An 18099-nucleotide genomic window follows, 5' to 3' on the forward strand; every position below is an offset into this window, starting at 1 on the left:
ATATCCTCCGTTATCAATCGGAGATAAGGATGTATGTACTCTCCATTATTTCTGATTCCTCATAGGGCTCTCATGACTTCATATACGCCCGTTTTGAATCCCGGTCCGCACTAATCCGGGATACCCTCGGCCCGGAGAAGCGATCTGGGCCCATTCCACCGCGGCGAAAGAAAATCACGTGATATTAAGGTTCGTCCATTTGATGCTAAATTCAACGTCAGTTGGGTTTGACTCTACCTATCGCGGGCTCGAGGTTAGTTAGCCTGATCCTCTTTGCTTAATTCGTCTCTTGTCTTGGGAGCTGGGGTGCCGTTTGTTCAGATCTGGCTGAGAAATCTGTTACCTTTTGTTTTCTTTTGTTTTCAATTTTTTATAGATACTATGCATGAAAGAAAGATGAGCGGCAAAGCCGGAAGGCACTAAACAAGACAGGTGAGGTGAATGACGGAGAATTGGGAGAAAGACATGAGGAACGAGAATGAATAACGGGTATATGTGTGTACAAGCAACTTCAGCTTTTCCCCTTAGGTATGGTAAGAAATAAGTGATAGTTTTGAATCTTGGGTTTTTGATGCCATTGCCCATGCGGAGATGCGCCCAGAATATACGGATATGCGATGCTGTTTTGATGCAACGGGCCTTTTTTGATATCATCATTGCGTCCCCCCTCCATCTCAATAATACTGATTTTGGTCCACGACATTTGCACCGATGCACATTTGATATATTCGTCGAAGCCCGTTGCCAGCAAACCTTGGCTCTACTCTTCAAGATATCCTCCACTTTCTTGATGTGTTTTGTTTCTGAGCTTTATGGCTGAGGCTTTGCTTCCAAGAAATTGTGGATCTTTCGCCCTGAGTGAAGAACCACGCCCCAAAATAATTATTATTACGCAAAGAAATTTTTGCTCAATAATTCACTAGTTACATGAGTTTTCTCTCACATGCTCGAAGTGGTACCCAGAACCCGCTTCACACCAATATTCTCACTTATCCCAAGTCATTCCTTCGTTGCTTCGTTGCTTCATTTGTTACTTTGTTTGATGTCATTATGGGGGAAAAAACAATATTCTATCCGTTGCTCTCCTCGGTAGCACATGCGTGATCCACATCTGTCTGACAGATTCAAACCCACACATAAAAACTGCAGGTTGACATGGATATGCGCCGTCGCTGCCCTCGGCTTGGTATCGGCGTGTGGAGTGGATCCGTTCCCCCTACGACCCCGCCGTGAAAACAATCCAATTTTTGTGCATTTTGGGGGGTTTCCTATACACGATCAATGGCGGAACTGGTATGTATCGCATCGTATGATTTTTTTTTTTTCCCTTTCTTTTTTTGGCTTGATGGTTGCCTTATTTGCGGAGAAGAACAGATCGCCAGTTGTTACCGCTGGCTGACATTGCGTTGGCTTGTCCTGGCATATAAAGTCAGGAGCCTCGGATAGGGGAGCCACAGTTGGGAATCATGGTATCGGACAACATCTACATATATACCTTATGAGTAACAGAGCCATATACATCTTGTTCCATTTTTTTTGAAATCTTCAACACCATATTTCTTGGACATAAGTTGCGATTATTTTCATTCTCTTCCCTTTTAGCAAAGATACCTTTCCGAAAGATGGCTATACCGAACCTGTTCCGGAGATCAGACGAAAACACCAGAACAGCATGGGGCTACAGTTTTCAATGGACCCCCGAACATTTGTCGGGGGAGCAGATGGAGCCCATGAAGCATTCCTATGACAGATTAGCCGATGAGTGTCTTACGCGACTAAATGAGATCTCGCCACCCCCACAAAAAGCCCTACCTCGAACGACCGATAGAGGGGCCCAGAACAGCAAGACTGGAAAGGAGAAACCAAAGAGAGATCTCTATCTGCTCCTACGAGATAATGCGGATAAGGACGATAAATTAGCAGAATTGTGGAATCAAGTGAATACTGTTCCCGACTGGGTGGACTGGGACCAGATCGAGAGGGGCCAGGAGGTGTTCTACCGATATGGTATCCCAGCTCTGAATGCGGTAAGTTGGAGAGATCCTCTCTGTGATGAACAATGGGAGGAAAAAAGGCTTACAATGTCCGTTGCTTTTCATCTCAGCTTGGATTCGAGAGTCTGCTAGGAGGAATGTATGTTTCCTCTTCGCCAGCGCATCAATTATTAAATGCCTCTTTATAAATGTCCCTTTTTGCTAACATTGAAATGTGATCAGGGGTGCTGGACGCATCGTTGAAACCCTTGCTCGCACGGGGGGGTTTTCAGCAAAAATTGCCCGGCACCGGATGTTCGAGACGACTCAGTTTGTTTTCCAAGTCACCATGTCCCTCAAGAATATCCAGCCAGGAGGAGACGGCTTTGCTTCCGCAGTAAGAGTTCGGTTGCTCCATGCAGCTGTCCGAGCGCGCATCCTCAACCTGGCCAAAACAAGACCAGATTATTATAGTGTGGAGAGGTTCGGCGTCCCAGTCAACGACCTGGATTGCATCAGCACGATCGGGTCGTTTTCCACCCTCCTGGTCTGGCTCAGCTTACCGCGCCAGGGCATTTTCCTCCGCGAACAAGAAATCCTCGATTATATTGCTCTTTGGCGTCTGGTGGCTTACTACCTTGGTACGCCAACTAAGCCATTTGAGTCACCTGAAAAAGCACGGAAAATGATGGAATCCATCCTTGTGTATGAAGTCAACCCGACCGAGATGAGTAAGATCTTGGCGAACAATATCATCACCAGTCTGGAAAATACACCTCCTGCATGGGGAAGCCGTGGGTTCTTGGAAGCTACTGCTCGCTGGCTAAATGGTAAGGAGCTTTCTGATAGGCTTGGTATTGGAACACCGGGATACTACTACTATGGGTTGGTACTTGGGTATTGTATTTTTGTCAGTTTGTGGTGCTATGTCCAAAGGACCTTCCTCTATTTGGATAGAAGACACATTGCCGTAAGTACCGCCCCGTTGCATTTATCTTTGCTTTCTTTCCCTGATTCACTTTATCTATTACACCCCGAAACAAAATCAAATCAAAACCTAGATTTTCATCAAATCCCACGCCATTACTAATGTTCGGTAAACACAAATGTCTAGAGAATGCGCCGCCATTTCTGGAAGATCATTCTCGACGAGAAGATCGGACTTGGCGAGGAAACCAAGTTCGACTTCAAATACGTGCCCGGTTACGATCTGACGACGGAACAGGGAGGGAAGGTCGAGCGTATAAAGCAAAACTTTGGTATCGAGCTGCTGGGTTTCTTGGGTTTGGCTGGGGCTACAGTCACCACAGCTGCGATGGGAACTATTGGGTATGTGACATATTTGAGGGCACAGTGGGGGTGGAAGTTGATGGAGATGTAAGTAAGTTGGGGGAATAACATTAATGATCTTATGGATAATACTTTTTCGATTTACTCTGTTGATATCCTGTTGAGTCTGCTTTGTTTGGTTTTTGGTTCAGTGTTGGATTTTATTATTGTTTATAAACTGCTGTGTCTATTCTTGTAGGTGTATAGTGGGAACATGATTGACCGTTCGCTGCACATAACTACCACATACATTTGCCGCTAGATGTTATTCTTGCTTGCTAAGAATAAATGCCTTTAAAGTTGTGAATGAGGAACCTCCATAGTCTCTCCCACTTAAATTCTCATTTTTGGACGAATCTGTACTGGCGCTATTCTAGGTAACTTAATTCCAACAAAAGACTCGCCAGCGTAACGATAGGCTTTAGCCAGCTTCCCAGTTTTAACTCCATCCTAGGTTCTTCCACCACTAACTACCCCTTCGAAAGCAGCTTGCATGGCTTAACTAACCCAGCGACCAGTCTCATCTGTGAGGACAGCAAATCCAGCTCTAGACTGCGTGGCTGTTTCAAGTCGAGAAACTCTCATGCTCCGTTCTGGTTCGTCGGCGCCCGCAACGAGGGGCTCAAACAGTCTGAGTTGCAGCCCCGATCACCAGTCTCCACACCGCACAACACTCGATGAACTAACTACATTTAGAGCTTCGCGGTTTCATCAGGCACTCGTAAAGGAGGATCCTACAGCTAACGAGCTTTTCATAAATAGGAGGATTTGTATTCGATTTTCCTACGCCTCTATTACAACTCATCTGGGAAACCCGTTCCTGGGCTCAGAGATGACGCCCATGCCTGATCCTGCTAAGCGCCATGGGAGATCAATCAACAAGAACTTCCACAAGATCGCCGGCGTTCTAATAATACTTCTATTATGATCAAGCCACCAGCCTACTAGCTAATGTCGTGCAGATGGCCAAGGTTGCGACACGAATCTTCACGCCGCGTACCTGCAGGCGGTTAAGGTTTTCCTAGGCGTTTGAGAGGGCAAGCGAGAAAGCCAGCGAGTCCAGTGACTCTGGAAGGGGCCAGATGCAACACGCAAAAATAAGCCTCCTCGAAATGGAGCTCTTCCAGCCAAACACAGAGAAAATACGGCGACGACGTGCCGATTCTACCAGCAAGCTAGACAGCTTGGCGATCGCAGCGGGTTTCCGGGTTCCACCAGGCACCAGTCAAGTCAGGCACAGGATCTCGGCGCATCCTTGCCGACAACCTCTGGCAGCTTCGTAATGTCCATTGACCAGTCAATTACCGGCGTTTCGATCTTGAACTGTCAACATGCTACTCCTCTCTGAGGGGAAAAGAGGAAGAGAGATGTTTCTCGCAACGCTAACTAGCTCTAGCTATATGTTTTCAGGCTAAAAGGATGTTTTATTGGTAGATTAACTTTCTACCTCTCGTTTCATCTCTCTTTCTCAGGCTTCCGAAGAAGGGAAGTTTCGCGCCCAAAGGAACCAAGAGCCAGCGAGGTTTGACCTGGCCACCGCAAGACTGGAAAATCAGCATGAGTGAACTAAAATAATGAAACAGCAAACAGCTGTCTTCAAGCTAATCGCCTAGCCAAGAGAAACTTTCAGTTTCTATTTAGATTATTTTGTCTAAAGCCCAGCGCCTAGTCCCTAGTTATCAGCGGAAGAGCAGAGTTCCGATTTTTTTTTTTTTTTTTTTCAAAACAGGAGAAAGATCATGTATTTATTAATACTTGCAATGCCCTTTCAACTCTGACCTGTTTTCTTTTTGTTTTACCACATTCACTTCTTCTTTTGACAGTTTTTTTCCCTCTTTGCTTGGTGGTTGTCTTTGGAGCATTGGCACCACTCGTTCATGTGCTTCTGCATCTCGTTGATACCTGTCATACTTTTGTTATATTGACCTGTCACTCGCTGGCCTCGACTCTTTCGCTTCAAAAAATCGCTGCTAGTCACGATATATATAGTTTTCATTTGCCTTTTCTCTTTTAATATCGCATTAAACTCCATTTTCTTTTGGTTTAAGGTACCGCTTTCATCATGAGAACTGCACTGAGTGTAGTGGTGATTGTTGCGGCGGTAGTTCAGCAAGCAAGTGGAACGGTAGGCTTTATTTACCTTTAACCTACTAAATCATTCCCTATATCAGCAGCTAACAACTATGCATAGTTATTTTGGGGCACAAATAAATACTTCCCGAGCCCATCGAACTGTGACAACAAATGCTCAGACAACCAGAAGTCCGGATTCGACTGGACGGGCCTTGGACTTGGATCTTTCTCTTCATTCGGTGACTTTGACTTCTCGGGATTCACGTGCGGTGAGCGAAAGCCACCTCAGAGTAACTTCCAGGTACCATTCCCACTCCTAACATGCCAACGTTGACGATATTGAGCCTACTTCTAACACCAATTTATAGAGCAAATGCATTGAAGGCAAACTGTTAAGGGGCCTCACAGATGGCAGCCCGGAAATCTCCCACCGGAAGTCCAACGGTTTCTCAATCACTTCGTTCCAGATCACAGTCGATGAGGACACAGACATCGGCTTCGTGTATACCATGCCGGATGGCTCGACCTGCAAACATACCACCCTCTGTTCAAAGGGTGGCTCTGAGGTGCCGAACACACAATGCGGAGGCGCAGTGTCGGTCAAATTCAGCCTCCCTAAGTACAGCGAGCTGGATGATTGTGGTTTCGCAATTCACAAAATCACCTTCGACTGCGGACCCCCGGAAATCCCCAGCAAGCCCGTAGTGACTCCCACAGACGAAATTTCGTCGTACCCAGTTAGTTCCCCGCCAGCCTCTGAGTCGGAAAGCCAGTCATATCCTATGTCTTTGACCCCGACTTCCCAGCTTTCGGAATCAAATATTGTAACTATACCTTCCGAATCGTATCCTACGGGAACTCCGCCACAAACGCCTTCAGAAACGTATCCTCCGGGAACGACTCCGGGAACGCCATCTGAAACATACCCTCCAGGAGCTACCCCGGGAAAACCCTCAGAGCCATATCCCTCGGGCACTCCTCCGGCAAGTCAATCTGAAACATACTCTCCGGGAGTTACTCCAGGGAACCCGTCAGAATCATATCCTCCGGGAAGTACTCCGGGAACTCCTTCAGAAACGACACCTCCGGGGACGAGCCCTTCAGAAGTCTCACCTTCGAGAAGCACTCCCTCAGAAGCGAATCCGCCTGGAACTGCTCCTCCTGTCGTCACTCCTCCGGGAACAACCCCAACTCCAACAGAGGTTGTATCTTACTCCACCTCAACATTTTTTACCACATCCATGCTTGTTACTAGCTGTGCTCCAGAAGTCAGTTCATGTCCTACCGATTCTACTGAAGTTATCACTACAACAATCGCTATCTCAACCACACTCCCAATAACTATCACGCCAACTTCGCCCGATCCAGTCATTACAGGCTCATTCCCTACCAGCCCAACCCCAGCATATCCAACTCCTACGAGCCCTGCAGATTCAACTAGTCCTCCTATCGGCGAATCAACGGCAACACCACCTGCTTCCAATGGGTCAGCAGTCACGCAAACCCCTCCGTCAGACTCGGCTATCACGGAAATGTTAGTATAGCCTTGGCTTCACTGTATTCATACTCTGGAAATTTAGAACCAGGGATGCTAACCAATGCAATACTTCTAGTACATATACCACCATTACTACTTGCCCAGTCACAGAAACCATCACCTCTGGTACCGCCGAAATAACAATTACTTCTAATACAGTTTCTACTATTACAGTGACCACCACCGGTACCGTGTGTCCGGGATGTCCAGTTCCTACACACCTGGGCCAACCCGATACTTCCTATCCAGCTGGTTCACAGCCGCCACCTCCGATCACATACTCAGCTCCATCAGGAGCAGTAACACCTCGCCCTTCGTCAGCAGCCCCAGTTACAGATTCACCTAGCCCTTCAACTCCTGCTCTGCCACCAGCTATTCCCATCGAAGCTCCATGCCCCAAAGTCGTCCCACAGTGTCTAAACACCTGGCTCAACTTGGTTCCAAAGTGTAGCTCGAACAGTGATATTAGCTGTTTCTGTCCTTCCTCCGAATTCACATCCGCGGTAATCGCATGTATCCAGTCCTGGGGTGCTTCTGACGATGAAATCCAATCCGCTCTCTCCTATTTCACTGGCATCTGCGCTGCAGACGTCCCGAAAAACCCTGGGATCATCACCGCGATCCCGTCAACAATTACTCTAACCCCACCACCTGCTCCAACACCCCCCGCAGCTCAAACCGGCGGCCCAGCTATCGTTACCCCTCCACCCCAGCCCCCATGCACCACAATTACCGTCTCTCAAGTGATAACAGTCTCCGGATCGGAGCCTACCACCCGCACCACCATAGTCACTGTCCCACAGGTACAATTCGTCACGGAAACTGTATCTGGTGCAACCACTGGTGTCAATGTCGGGCTTGTTCCAGGCACCACGGCACTCCCTGCAGAGGTTCCGACATACGGCCCATCCTCATACCCGACAGCCAACCAGCCTTCAACCCTCGCCACTCTTCCGGTCTCGCCAACCGGCAGTGAAACTCTCAATCCTTACACCGGAACTGGAGATGCTTTCTCCTTGTCCATTCCCTCTACCCTGTGGATCCTTTCTGCCGTCACCATTGCTATGTGCGTTTTGCAGTAGTTATAGATAGAGTAAAGAGCTAACCCGCCCATTATCTAAGTCATTTGCCATCTTTATTCCTCTCTCTCATTTGCTCCTTCACTATTTATCGGATATTTTCTTTGTTATACATACATATGGTTAAATAGGTTTCTTGTTTTTCTTTTCTCTTTCTCCTTTCCAGTTGCATCTATGCGGGCATCAATTGTCCTTTTCAAAATGGTTTCTTCTCCCGACCAGATAACAAAAGGTTTTCTTTATATAATACATAAAACATATCTGTCTGGTCTATGTCTTTGGTTCCCCTCGAAGAGTTTATTTTTATTTTTATTTTTTTATTTTTTATTTTTTTTGTTTAGCAACTCCAGATGAGGAGACTCTGGAAGAAGACGAAAAGTGACTAGAATCGATGATTAACATAATGTTATGTATTATTATTGTACGGAGATGTAAAACACTCGTTTTGCGCCTCATTTGCGCGTAATGACTAAAACAACAATAATAATAATAAAACCCAGTCAACAGAGCTAAATATCCAGCGTAGTTTCGTTCCATAATCAATAAAATCAAATCATAAATTCACTCTGCTTCCCCCTCCCCCCACCTTTTATTCTATCCAAACACCAAAGTCCTCACTTCAATGCTTTCCCTCCCAGGCGCGCCAGCCGGTGTCCTAGAATCAACAAAGGCAGTATGTGGCACCCGCTTCCCCGCAACATCGGCTGAATCCGCGCATTTCAGCAGCAGCCTCTCATCATTGGTCATGCCCGACCAATAATACCATTTCTGGCCCTCGTTATACCGAACGGCAGCAGTTTCACCATTGCGGTGCGGATACCGGAATTCAACAGGCACAACATCCTCGTCGCGCACTGATGTTGCCGCTGCAAAGGCGAGAGGAGATGCTTGCACGGGGCCATTCAATGGGCGCCATACATTGATGATCCGATAGCGGCCCTTGAGCAGCTGCTCGGCCTCGTCTGGGAGGTGGTGCCTAACGCGCGATGCTGTCGAAGCGGGAGTTTGGTCTACGTGTGCTAGCAAAACTGGTCCACGGCTGGCACCCGCGTGGGAGCGGCGGATTGTGTGGTCAAAGGTAAAAACGCGCTTTGCGCCTGGGACCTTGTCGAAAATCAGCTTCTCGACTTCGGGGTAGTAGACTGACTTTATGTTCTCTTCGTCGGTGAAAGAGGGCTCTGCTGCGGAGGGGACGTTTTCAATAGTCTGGAAGGCGTCGCGGTCCAGAGTGAATTGAGATTCGTTGTTTCGAATGTCAGTTATGGTAACTGAGTGCGGCGTGTCACTGTAGTTGCGGTTTTGTTCCCCTGGAGGAGGCTCGACATATTGATAGGGACGAGCTCCGTCACTAGGAGGCTTGAAATAGTATATCTGAGCTTCCACTGGTCCGCGGGGGATGTAGGTAGCATCCTGGTTGGAGCCAGAAAGGTGGGTTGAAGAAGGGCTGGTAGTAGTTGTTGTTGTCGACGACATTTTCTGACAAACAGGAATTAATATCGAGAGACAGGAGGATGTAAGATACACAATTGATGGTAGGTTATAGTAGTTTGGAGATTATTACAGTTGGCAAGTGCTATGGTAGTGAAACTATAGACGGAAGGATTTGATGATTTCGATATAAATTCCTGTTCCCTTGATATGGGAGGACGAAGTATTTATATTGAGTGGTCCACATGCTAGGAGGCACGTGAGGGAGCTATCGAAATCCACATCCCGGCTCGTATATCATGGGCCTGGGTTTGAAATCAAAAATAGTGTTTCTTATGGACGGTAGATGGAGATCTGTTCAGGTGTTCACGGATTGGTCTCGTCAACCCCCTCCCTCCCGGAACATTACTAAGCCATGCACCGCTAACTAGCCATCACGTCGCTACTCTGCAATCCCCCAAAAAGTGCCGCGGGGAAAAGGCCGATATCTTCGGTTAGTCAGGGGAGCGTCATACCTTTGGAGACCTGTTTCTTTATTCGTAAATACCCTGCTATGGTATAAGATAACGCCTGAATGGTGCAATGGGAGAATGAAGAATGCGATTGCAAATCATGCATTCGTCGGATACATATCACCAGTCTGGTGCACGCTGAGTCGTTGAAGATTGAACACTTCACGTCATCTATAGATGATTTGCAATTAATTGCCCCTCATCTTACACACACAATGGGTTATTATTGGCAACTTCTTGAAGGCCTTTGCATAGAGCTCTGGAGATACAGCAACAAAGTAGGCAGTAGGCCGAGAAACGTACTGCCAGTGAACCTTGCTCTCAACTGTTGGTTATCAACCTGCACCAAGCAGTTGTGTCGTTTTCAGCAGATTTTAGAATTAACGCCGGAGAGATCGGAGGAGTTGCAGTACAACCTGCGAGCCTAGAGTGTTATTCCGCTCTCATTGTGCGTTGCGTTGCTTTGATGTTTCGATGTCTCTGTGGTCTCATATCTCGCGGATCGGCCGAAATCCGAGCTCCGGATGCGGCTGACTAATGGCGTATTTGGCGCTAGACCGCTTATGGCTAAAAGACCTCGGGAGCATCGCCAGGCATATAATCACGTGATATAATTCCCTGTCCGTTCGTCTGAGGTCATCTACTCCGTGTATGGCAGCGGGCAGCAGCCACAACATGCGTTGGACCTGAACAATCCCACCACTCTTAGATTTGGACACATCCCTGCTGTATCCGATCTCTACTCCTTTCCAATATTACTTTGCTTCTATCCTCGCTTCCCTCCGGCCTCGACCCCGAAAACCTGTCCTCAGAATCGCTTGGCGCTCGAACGCAGCTCTGTTTGGGCTACTCACTCCAATTGCCGTCTCCGTCCACAGGCCTCAGCAATCCATAAACCTTCATTCAATATCTAATATCTATTAGCGAATTAGCTAACAATCGCTACATCATTTCTATACCCCTTGGAAGAGCGCCAGCGTTGATCCGATCTCACCTCTTCCTAGACCTCCTCCGTAAAGACATACGCAAAGCTGCCGCCTCCGTTGAAACATAACAACCTCTGCCCCACGAGCATATCCAGTATCAGTGGTATCTCGACAAGACCCCTACATCTCCCTCACAGCTGCACTCGCCTTCAATTCTTCCCTGGTATCATACGGCTCATACTGGAGGCTTGTCGCAGCAAAAGCGGTCTCCAGGGCTCCGAGGTTCTGCCACTGTCACAGGTTTGTTTTGTTTGTCTTGTAAATAAACTTCCACCAGAAATTGATTTCCTGTCTTGCCTCATCCGCCCAATATCTTCTTTTCCTTGTCACTACTTTTTCCTATTCCATTTCATGCATATACCTCCTAACAGTTTTGCATCAATAGATTTTTTTATATTCTATGATTATTTGGTCTTCCTACGGCACACCGTCAAACTCCCATCGATCCATGCGCTACATCCTATCGCCAAGCACGGTCGAAAAGTGTCCCTACCTTTGACCCCGGTATTATGGTGCTTTTGATTCTACTTTGATATTCTGTGCCTGCAGTATTCGATAGTCATATCCGAATAGCTGTGTGCTTTCACTTTCTGGCCGACCACTATTCTCCATTGCCTTGCGGTACAGCTGGAATCTCGCCTTGGCGTGGTCCTTCGTTATCACTCCCAAAAAAATCCCATTTAAGTATCCTCGCCGTGACCTCGATATCGATTACCACTTCAAACTGTCTCCTATACCGTCTCCAACGGAGCCTCATAGTCTACTAAAGTAAAATAAATCTTCGGATTCAGAGCCATACCATGCCGATGGCTTATTCCCCGCCTCCAGTTTCCCCAAACACCGCAGCCGGCCCGTTTCACGGGATGGGCGCAACCCAGTCGCACATGATGACCTCCAACGCTCGAAACCGTTCGAGATCTCCCACCTCCAACCCTCAACCTGTCTCGAAGCGCGATAAAAGACGGAGTGCCCTACAAGATAGGGTCCATGACCTCACCGAAACATTCAGCAACGAACGCGATTACCATTTCCGCAAACAAGTTCACGATTTGCAAAATGAAATGACCCTTATTTCCAGCTCCCAGCTATATGACACGGAACCTCTGAGCGACTCACCAGAAACAATTTCGAAGCTCATTGAACAGCTCTCCGCGGCTGGGCATCTCGTGCCTGACACGATTCCTTCGGGCAAATGGTATGCCAACTTTGTTCAGGAAATGAATCAAACGAAAGAGCAGCGGGATTTAGAACTCGCCGTACTCATGGTAGGCGCATGTGCCCCACTCACTCCTATTTCCTCACAATTCTATGCTTTTCTTCCACATGAAGACTCGATCTAACCATCATTTCGTAGAATCGTCATCGCGACCAATTTTCACGAATTAAGCGGGAACATGACTTCAAAATCCAGTTCGCACACCAGGAATGCGCCAAACTAGGGGAGACAATCAGGGAACGATTGGTTATGTCAATTTCACAAAAGAAAAACCGACTAATGAAAGAAAAGGAACAACTCGACCTTGCTGACACCAACGCTCTCCTCTTGCATCCAAATCAATTTTCTATTGCAAACCCTTCAAGTCCTGGGGGGCTGCAGAGCAACCGAAAAACCCGCCACACGCGCCATAGGGTTGATATGGATGACATGGGAAATGGAATTGGCTCGGAAACAACCAATAAGCGGAAACGAAAAGGCCCACTGGAGGATGACTTCGGTTCTCCCGCGCGCGACGGTGGCATGTCAACGCCGGCAGACCGAACAAAATCGCGACTGACACAGCATCAAAACGCCGCAAGCTATCACATATCGTCCCTCTTTACCGAAAAAGAGCTGGCAATGCACAGCAACAGCGCGCACGTCGCCGCCCTCCACTTCCTCGCTGCCTCCAAAAAAGCAAAACAAGCATCAACCCCAGCCACAAACGGACAGAACGCCGCCGACGGCGACGACCTAGCAGGCTCCGGCGCTGACGGAGGCAGCGGGCAGGAGGACGCCAGCGCCGCGCTCGAGATGGAACGAACAGCCAGCCAAGGCTACCATGCCACACGCTCGACACGGAACACAGGCACATCGGGGCTAACCCTCCTCGGCGATCTGGCAGACAAGACCGCCACCCGGCCCAACCTACCCTATTTCATCCTCGGAAACTACCACGCACGACCAAACGGGTCCGGCTCAGCGCCGCCACCGCCGCCGCTCATGCCGGACGAGATCGAGGACGATCTCGCGCGCATCGAACGGCTCGCTAGCAAACCGCGCGGCTGGATCGACATGCGCCTTGTCAGCGAGCTCGTGGACGCGACGCACGAACACGAGCATGCACACGAGGAGATGGTGGATGGGATCTTCCTGGAGAGTTCGGAGCGCTTTGGGTCGCTGCATCCGGATTTCCCCGCGCAGATGGACGTGCATTTGGTTCGACTGTATCCGCGCAAGGAATCGTGACAAATCACAATAAACCACCCCCCACCCCACCTGGTCCTAACGCTTTGGACATGGGGGACGGTTATTTGATATTGGTATTCTATGTTCTATGTCCTAGCCTTGTTCTTCTTTGTGTTTGCAAGCGCCAGCGGCGGGGGAGCCCGATTACGCGTAACTATAAATCTGTCCGTCTGTCCGTCTCACTATTGAGGCGTTTTTTTTTTTTTTTTTTTTTTGCCCTTGGTCCTAGGAACTTCTTGCTCTTCTTTTCTGTCTGTAGCTCGCGCTCGCGCTCGCGTTCCAAGGAAGTTGGCGTTATTAAACTGGATAGGGTTGGGTTTGCGTTTATTTTATATGTATCCAACCAATGTTTCCCCCCCCCAATGGGGCTTAAAGCGGGGGATATAATTTTATTTTTCTTTCTATTTCTATCCGTAAGGCGCAATTGAGTTTTCCTCGTGTCGGCAGCCACTTTTTCTATATTAACTATTTTAACCTCTTTCTTCTTCTTCTTCTTCCTGTTGGTTTTTCTGGTATCTATGATATATACTCGTGCCTCAATTCAATCCCTATATATACCGTAGCCTAGTAGTCGCATTACCCTACCCTACCCCACCCACCCTGCACCCTGTAACGGAAGAAAAATGAAAATAAAATAAAATAAGTTTAATATCAATTAACACAGTCCATTTGCGAAAAAGTCCTATCTAGGCCATCCATTACTCCTCTCACGGTTGCTAGGATTGGGCGAAGTTAACTCTGTTTCTTCTGCCTCTTGAGAATTCACTTAGTGTGTGTGCTGTGTTGCTACACATGAAATTACATCTATGTATAAATAAAGCCTCACAGGCTATATACACTACAACCTCTTTGAATATATATATATATAACAGATTGCTAACAGTGACTAAGTATTATTATATAGTTAGTTAATGATTATGATACAGTAGAATAAAATAATAGTAATAAATGCTAAATTTCTCTCTCTTATATTCATCTCATCTCTATTCCAATCCTCTCTCTCTCTAAGTGAAAAAGTAGGGGAAAAGTTAAAAAGATGGAAAAAGAAAAAAAGAGTTGACAGGAAACTAAAAAAAAATAAAAAAAATAAAAAAAAATAAAAAAAAATAACATTAGATATGTATAAATAATGGAGAAGGAAAGAGGAAGAAAAAAAAATTAAATAAAAATGAAGTAAGGTTTCCAATGCTTTCAAAATACTCAAACCAAAACTGGGGAGCAAAAAAAACCAAACATTCAAAAACAGGAAGGGAACGCGCCAAATGAATACCTGCTGTTCAAGCCAAGGGAAATTTTGTTTTTCGCTGCACTAGCCATTGCAAAATTTCCCTTAAGATAAATAATAATAGTGTTATTTTTCCATTTTTCCCATATATTTCCCGCCCTTTCTTCATTTTGTTTTTTTGCAAAAAGGGAAAGGAAAATAATAATAATAATAATAATAATAATAATAATAATAATAATAATAAAACGGGTAGTCCCATTAAATTTCAACGTCAACGGTTTCGCCATTTTTCCTATCTCGCTGCTCCAGTTAGTAGCAGCTACTGCGATCTGCGAATAACAAAAACGCCAACCTCCATGCTTTTCCCGAGATCAGCCGACATGTCGATACTCGCCCTATTCCGGAGCCCCTGGAAAAGCACCTGCAGAAGTGACGGGCCTGATATTTCCCGATTCCCCTGCTGGCGAGTTCCCTGTGACGAAGCCGTAAGGCTGGTTGGGAGCTGGTAACCGACCCGCCAATAACCATTTAGAATGTCCCGTGCCCTTGGTGTTTCCTGTTGAATATACCATTCGATCCACGATTTGCGATCCATGCAGATTTCGCCCTTGCCGCCGTAAACCAGGGTGAAACGGGAGCTGCGAGTCGGTGCTGGGCCAGCCAATGACGACTCGCGTTGTCTTAAGTTCTCGCAAAGCCGCAGGATGTTGTTCTGCATTGCTTCGAAATCGTCCATTTCGGCTATCGCGGGCATAGAGCCTAGGGCTTTGCTGATATCTGCAGACAACTCGTTGACTACAACCATTTGGCGAAGGAGGGGGTCAAGAATTGGGCCCAGATATTCATTTTTGAATGTGCGGGCGCCTTGCTTGGTTGGATAGATCAACACTAGGTTGCCTCCTTGAGGGGATAGTTCACGCAGACGATCGACTAGAACGGAGGGACCAGTGGCTGAGAACAGATTTCGGTATTCTTGAGACGAGGGTGGAGGAAGATAACGTTCAACTATGGAGATGTGCACACTATATGGAGGGACAATAGCCGTGTGAGTATGTGTGGATCCAGGTGAATCATCTGATATGGAGTCACGATGAGATGCATATGCAGGAACCGGAGCCCCACTAGAAAACACGGTCAAATTGAAGTAGTCATCGTCCGGAGACATTCGGTTTGGAGTACTAGGCGGAGACGTTGGCAAATTATTTAGGCTGAATTTCGGGGGCACTGCATGAATGATATTAATATAAGGAGACTGGTCAGCTTGGAGTCGACGTTGGATTTCCTCGACGATGTTACTAAACGCGGAAACTGGGAGGGAGCTTGGGGTTTGGTCGATAGGCGGGCATGGCAGCGTTTGCGACACCATCTGTACAGCTTGGCCTGGTGTTTTCGAAATTTTAAGTGAAGACACTGCAAATTGCTCTAAGTCAGTAATAAGATCGAGACAGCCAGGTAACACAATAGAAAAAAGGTTTTTTTATGGGAATGCGTGGGACATACCAGCAAGTTCAATTCCATTTTTAAGCCATGACTTCGGGTCATCATTAGTGAATGGAATTTGCTCCATGCTTGGTTGTATGGCCCCATTCGATGTCACCGCCTGCGAAGCCGAGTCTGAAGCTTGACCATTGTTCTCCTTCGGAGAATGTGAATCCCCATTCGTGAGACTGTCCAATTGTGATGGCTTATGCCGATTGGGGCTTGAATGTACATCAGAGATAGGGCTATCCGACTCGGGATTCCATTTGACAGATAGGGTTTCCTCTGGGGGTGTGAGAGGTAGCGAAATAGAGCGGCTGTAAGGAAGCGCCGATGGCGTTTCGGATAATGTATAGGGGGACGAGGGTGGATGAATGGCGACGGTAGAGGGTTCACCAGCGGTAAATGGGGGACGTTCTGAATTTTGAAGGGAGGAAGGCGGAGGATTGGATGGTTTGGAAGAATTTGATATGCCTAAGGATTCAAAGGGTGGCAGCTGCAGATTGGGGGTTCGCCTTGAAAAAAATCGCATGATGGGCACTTGTTCTGTGCGGAGTGATTCGCACGACGAGCTACGTTTTGAAAACCTGGAGGACGGCCTGGGGGTTATGGAAGCCATCTGTATTCGATTGTTCTGGGCCTTTGACGGGTGAGAGTGGGAGTGGGAGATATATGGCAACGGACACCGCTGATGTTGTTGTTGTACTGTAGTTGAGTCTTGTATTCCTATGGAGGACGAATCATTGGACTGGTTTAGAGGGCTTGGGCTTCCAAAGGCCGGAATTGGCTCTGAGGCATCGCCGGTGACAACACTTCCCAATAGATTCATGACTCTCAAACGGGCCAACTCATTATCACTCTCTGGGAACATTCACACAAGGAAGGTATGTATTCTGGGCGGGAGGGCGACGGAGAGAATTTCGCGGACTCCTGCGAACCAGCTGACAAGAACGGGGGTTTGCTTTGAGGTCCAGACAAGTAGACAAGTAGACAAGTAGACAGTAGACAGTAGACAGTAGACAGTAGCAGACAGCCGAGAAGTTAATCAAGCAGCTAATTCGAACGACAATTCGCGCAGGCCGCTGGTCGAAACACACAAAGCTCGAGGCGTACAGCACGATAGCATGCGAAGTGAACGCGGTGAAACGGAAACGAAACGGTCTAGAACCACCAAACGTTTTGAAAGGATGTTTTCGAGGCCCGCTTGTGAAGCTGGAGAGATATCGCAGATGAGACAGAAGGGCGGAGAAACTGGAGGGAAATGGAGATTTCTAGAGGGAATGGAGGGGGGGGGGAGAAATGGACTAGCGAGGTGAAGCTATGAGCCGTCAAAACAAGCTGGTCGAGGAATGGACACAAGTAGTGGTGGAGAGATAGCTAGGAGCAGGCGTGCGTGAAGGGAAGGGAGGAGAAGCAAAGGAGAGGAAATTGGGGAAGACAAATGCAGACTGAGGATGGAGGAGAGGATGAGGTTGTCGAGAAGAAGAAGTAAGGAGAGGAAGAAGTACATGTAACAAGTAGAAGTAGAAGAGGCGACAGACACGACAACCAAAGGCACGGGGTGAGCCCTGGCCTGGCCCAGACCGGACCTGGGCCACGCGAGAGTTAGGCGAGAGTTAGGCGAGAGTTAGGCGAGAGTTCTGACAAGGAGTCTGGCAAGAAGGAGTCTGGCAAGAAGGAGTCTGGCAAAAAAGAGGGCAAAAAAGAGGGCAAAAAAAGAGGCTAGCGAGCAAGTCTTGGCGAGCAAGTCTGGCAAAAGTCTGGCAAAGTCTGGCACGAGCGGCGGCGGCAGAATCGGGCAGCACAGGCGGAGATCAGCGGGACGGTACGGTATCAATAATGGTAACTTATTGGTATGCAACAGAAACAGAAACACAACAACCCGGTCGTTCGGTCTACTCTATGGAGTATTATGTATGTAGTTAGTTCCTAGTAACGTACGTTTAACTAACTAGTTCCTCCTCAGCCGCCGGTCGTCGCTCTGTTCATTGCGATTTGGATACGGGAGTACAAATCATAAATTCCGCTGCAG

The 18099-nt window shown here is 47.6% G+C and overlaps 5 protein-coding genes across 7 annotated transcripts; 3 read left to right on the top strand and 2 right to left on the bottom strand.

The window, feature by feature from the left end:
* Nucleotides 1–242: 242 nt before the first annotated feature.
* On the top strand, nucleotides 243–3632 carry BDCG_00901. Of its 3 annotated transcripts, none has more exons than XM_045416409.1 (6): nucleotides 243–533; nucleotides 1150–1293; nucleotides 1430–2027; nucleotides 2105–2133; nucleotides 2217–2943; nucleotides 3088–3632. In XM_045416409.1, exons 3-6 carry the CDS (start codon nucleotides 1623–1625, stop codon nucleotides 3352–3354), a joined length of 1428 nt encoding a protein of 475 aa, XP_045279342.1. In that variant the 5' UTR covers nucleotides 243–533; nucleotides 1150–1293; nucleotides 1430–1622; the 3' UTR covers nucleotides 3355–3632. The 3 variants fall into 3 exon arrangements, with proteins under 3 accessions (XP_045279342.1, XP_045279341.1, XP_045279343.1); XM_045416408.1 differs by having other exon boundaries at nucleotides 243–528; nucleotides 1370–2027; XM_045416410.1 differs by having other exon boundaries at nucleotides 243–528.
* A 72-nt stretch (nucleotides 3633–3704) lies between these two features.
* On the top strand, nucleotides 3705–8555 carry BDCG_00902 (uncharacterized protein). Its single transcript, XM_045416411.1, has 4 exons — nucleotides 3705–5427; nucleotides 5494–5676; nucleotides 5744–6909; nucleotides 6989–8555. Exons 1-4 carry the CDS (start codon nucleotides 5365–5367, stop codon nucleotides 7992–7994), a joined length of 2418 nt encoding a protein of 805 aa, XP_045272147.1. The 5' UTR covers nucleotides 3705–5364; the 3' UTR covers nucleotides 7995–8555.
* BDCG_00903 (methyltransferase) lies at nucleotides 7960–11091 on the bottom strand. The gene is made up of 3 exons (XM_045416412.1): nucleotides 10926–11091; nucleotides 10235–10848; nucleotides 7960–10134 (listed from the first exon to the last, which is right to left on the bottom strand). Exon 3 carries the CDS (start codon nucleotides 9462–9464, stop codon nucleotides 8586–8588), a length of 879 nt encoding a protein of 292 aa, XP_045272148.1. The 5' UTR covers nucleotides 9465–10134; nucleotides 10235–10848; nucleotides 10926–11091; the 3' UTR covers nucleotides 7960–8585.
* BDCG_00904 (deacetylase complex subunit Sds3) lies at nucleotides 9961–14063 on the top strand. Its single transcript, XM_045416413.1, has 3 exons — nucleotides 9961–11157; nucleotides 11303–12182; nucleotides 12272–14063. Exons 2-3 carry the CDS (start codon nucleotides 11718–11720, stop codon nucleotides 13361–13363), a joined length of 1557 nt encoding a protein of 518 aa, XP_045272149.1. The 5' UTR covers nucleotides 9961–11157; nucleotides 11303–11717; the 3' UTR covers nucleotides 13364–14063.
* Nucleotides 14064–14805: 742 nt separating this feature from the next.
* Nucleotides 14806–17707, bottom strand: BDCG_00905 (uncharacterized protein). The gene is made up of 2 exons (XM_045416414.1): nucleotides 16089–17707; nucleotides 14806–15998 (listed from the first exon to the last, which is right to left on the bottom strand). Exons 1-2 carry the CDS (start codon nucleotides 16936–16938, stop codon nucleotides 14908–14910), a joined length of 1941 nt encoding a protein of 646 aa, XP_045272150.1. The 5' UTR covers nucleotides 16939–17707; the 3' UTR covers nucleotides 14806–14907.
* Nucleotides 17708–18099: the final 392 nt, after the last annotated feature.

This window comes from Blastomyces dermatitidis (genome assembly GCF_000003525.1).
Source record: "Blastomyces dermatitidis ER-3 genomic scaffold supercont1.1, whole genome shotgun sequence".
Classification (NCBI taxonomy): Eukaryota; Fungi; Ascomycota; class Eurotiomycetes; order Onygenales; family Ajellomycetaceae; genus Blastomyces; species Blastomyces dermatitidis.

What these genes read in the sequence shown, in the direction of transcription:
- BDCG_00902 (XM_045416411.1), top strand. Translation starts at nt 5,365, where the DNA reads ATGAGAACTGCACTGAGTGTAGTGGTGATTGTTGCGGCGGTAGTTCAG. An exon ending in TTCAGCAAGCAAGTGGAACG is followed by an intron (nt 5,428 to 5,493) that starts GTAGGCTTTATT and finishes AACTATGCATAG; the next exon opens with TTATTTTGGGGCACAAATAA. An exon ending in CACCTCAGAGTAACTTCCAG is followed by an intron (nt 5,677 to 5,743) that starts GTACCATTCCCA and finishes ACCAATTTATAG; the next exon opens with AGCAAATGCATTGAAGGCAA.
- BDCG_00901 (XM_045416409.1), top strand. Translation starts at nt 1,623, where the DNA reads ATGGCTATACCGAACCTGTTCCGGAGATCAGACGAAAACACCAGAACA. An exon ending in GTATCCCAGCTCTGAATGCG is followed by an intron (nt 2,028 to 2,104) that starts GTAAGTTGGAGA and finishes TTTTCATCTCAG; the next exon opens with CTTGGATTCGAGAGTCTGCT. An exon ending in TGGATAGAAGACACATTGCC is followed by an intron (nt 2,944 to 3,087) that starts GTAAGTACCGCC and finishes ACAAATGTCTAG; the next exon opens with AGAATGCGCCGCCATTTCTG.
- BDCG_00904 (XM_045416413.1), top strand. Translation starts at nt 11,718, where the DNA reads ATGCCGATGGCTTATTCCCCGCCTCCAGTTTCCCCAAACACCGCAGCC. An exon ending in TAGAACTCGCCGTACTCATG is followed by an intron (nt 12,183 to 12,271) that starts GTAGGCGCATGT and finishes ATCATTTCGTAG; the next exon opens with AATCGTCATCGCGACCAATT.
- BDCG_00903 (XM_045416412.1), bottom strand. Translation starts at nt 9,464, where the DNA reads ATGTCGTCGACAACAACAACTACTACCAGCCCTTCTTCAACCCACCTT.
- BDCG_00905 (XM_045416414.1), bottom strand. Translation starts at nt 16,938, where the DNA reads ATGTTCCCAGAGAGTGATAATGAGTTGGCCCGTTTGAGAGTCATGAAT. An exon ending in AAATGGAATTGAACTTGCTG is followed by an intron (nt 15,999 to 16,088) that starts GTATGTCCCACG and finishes AGCAATTTGCAG; the next exon opens with TGTCTTCACTTAAAATTTCG.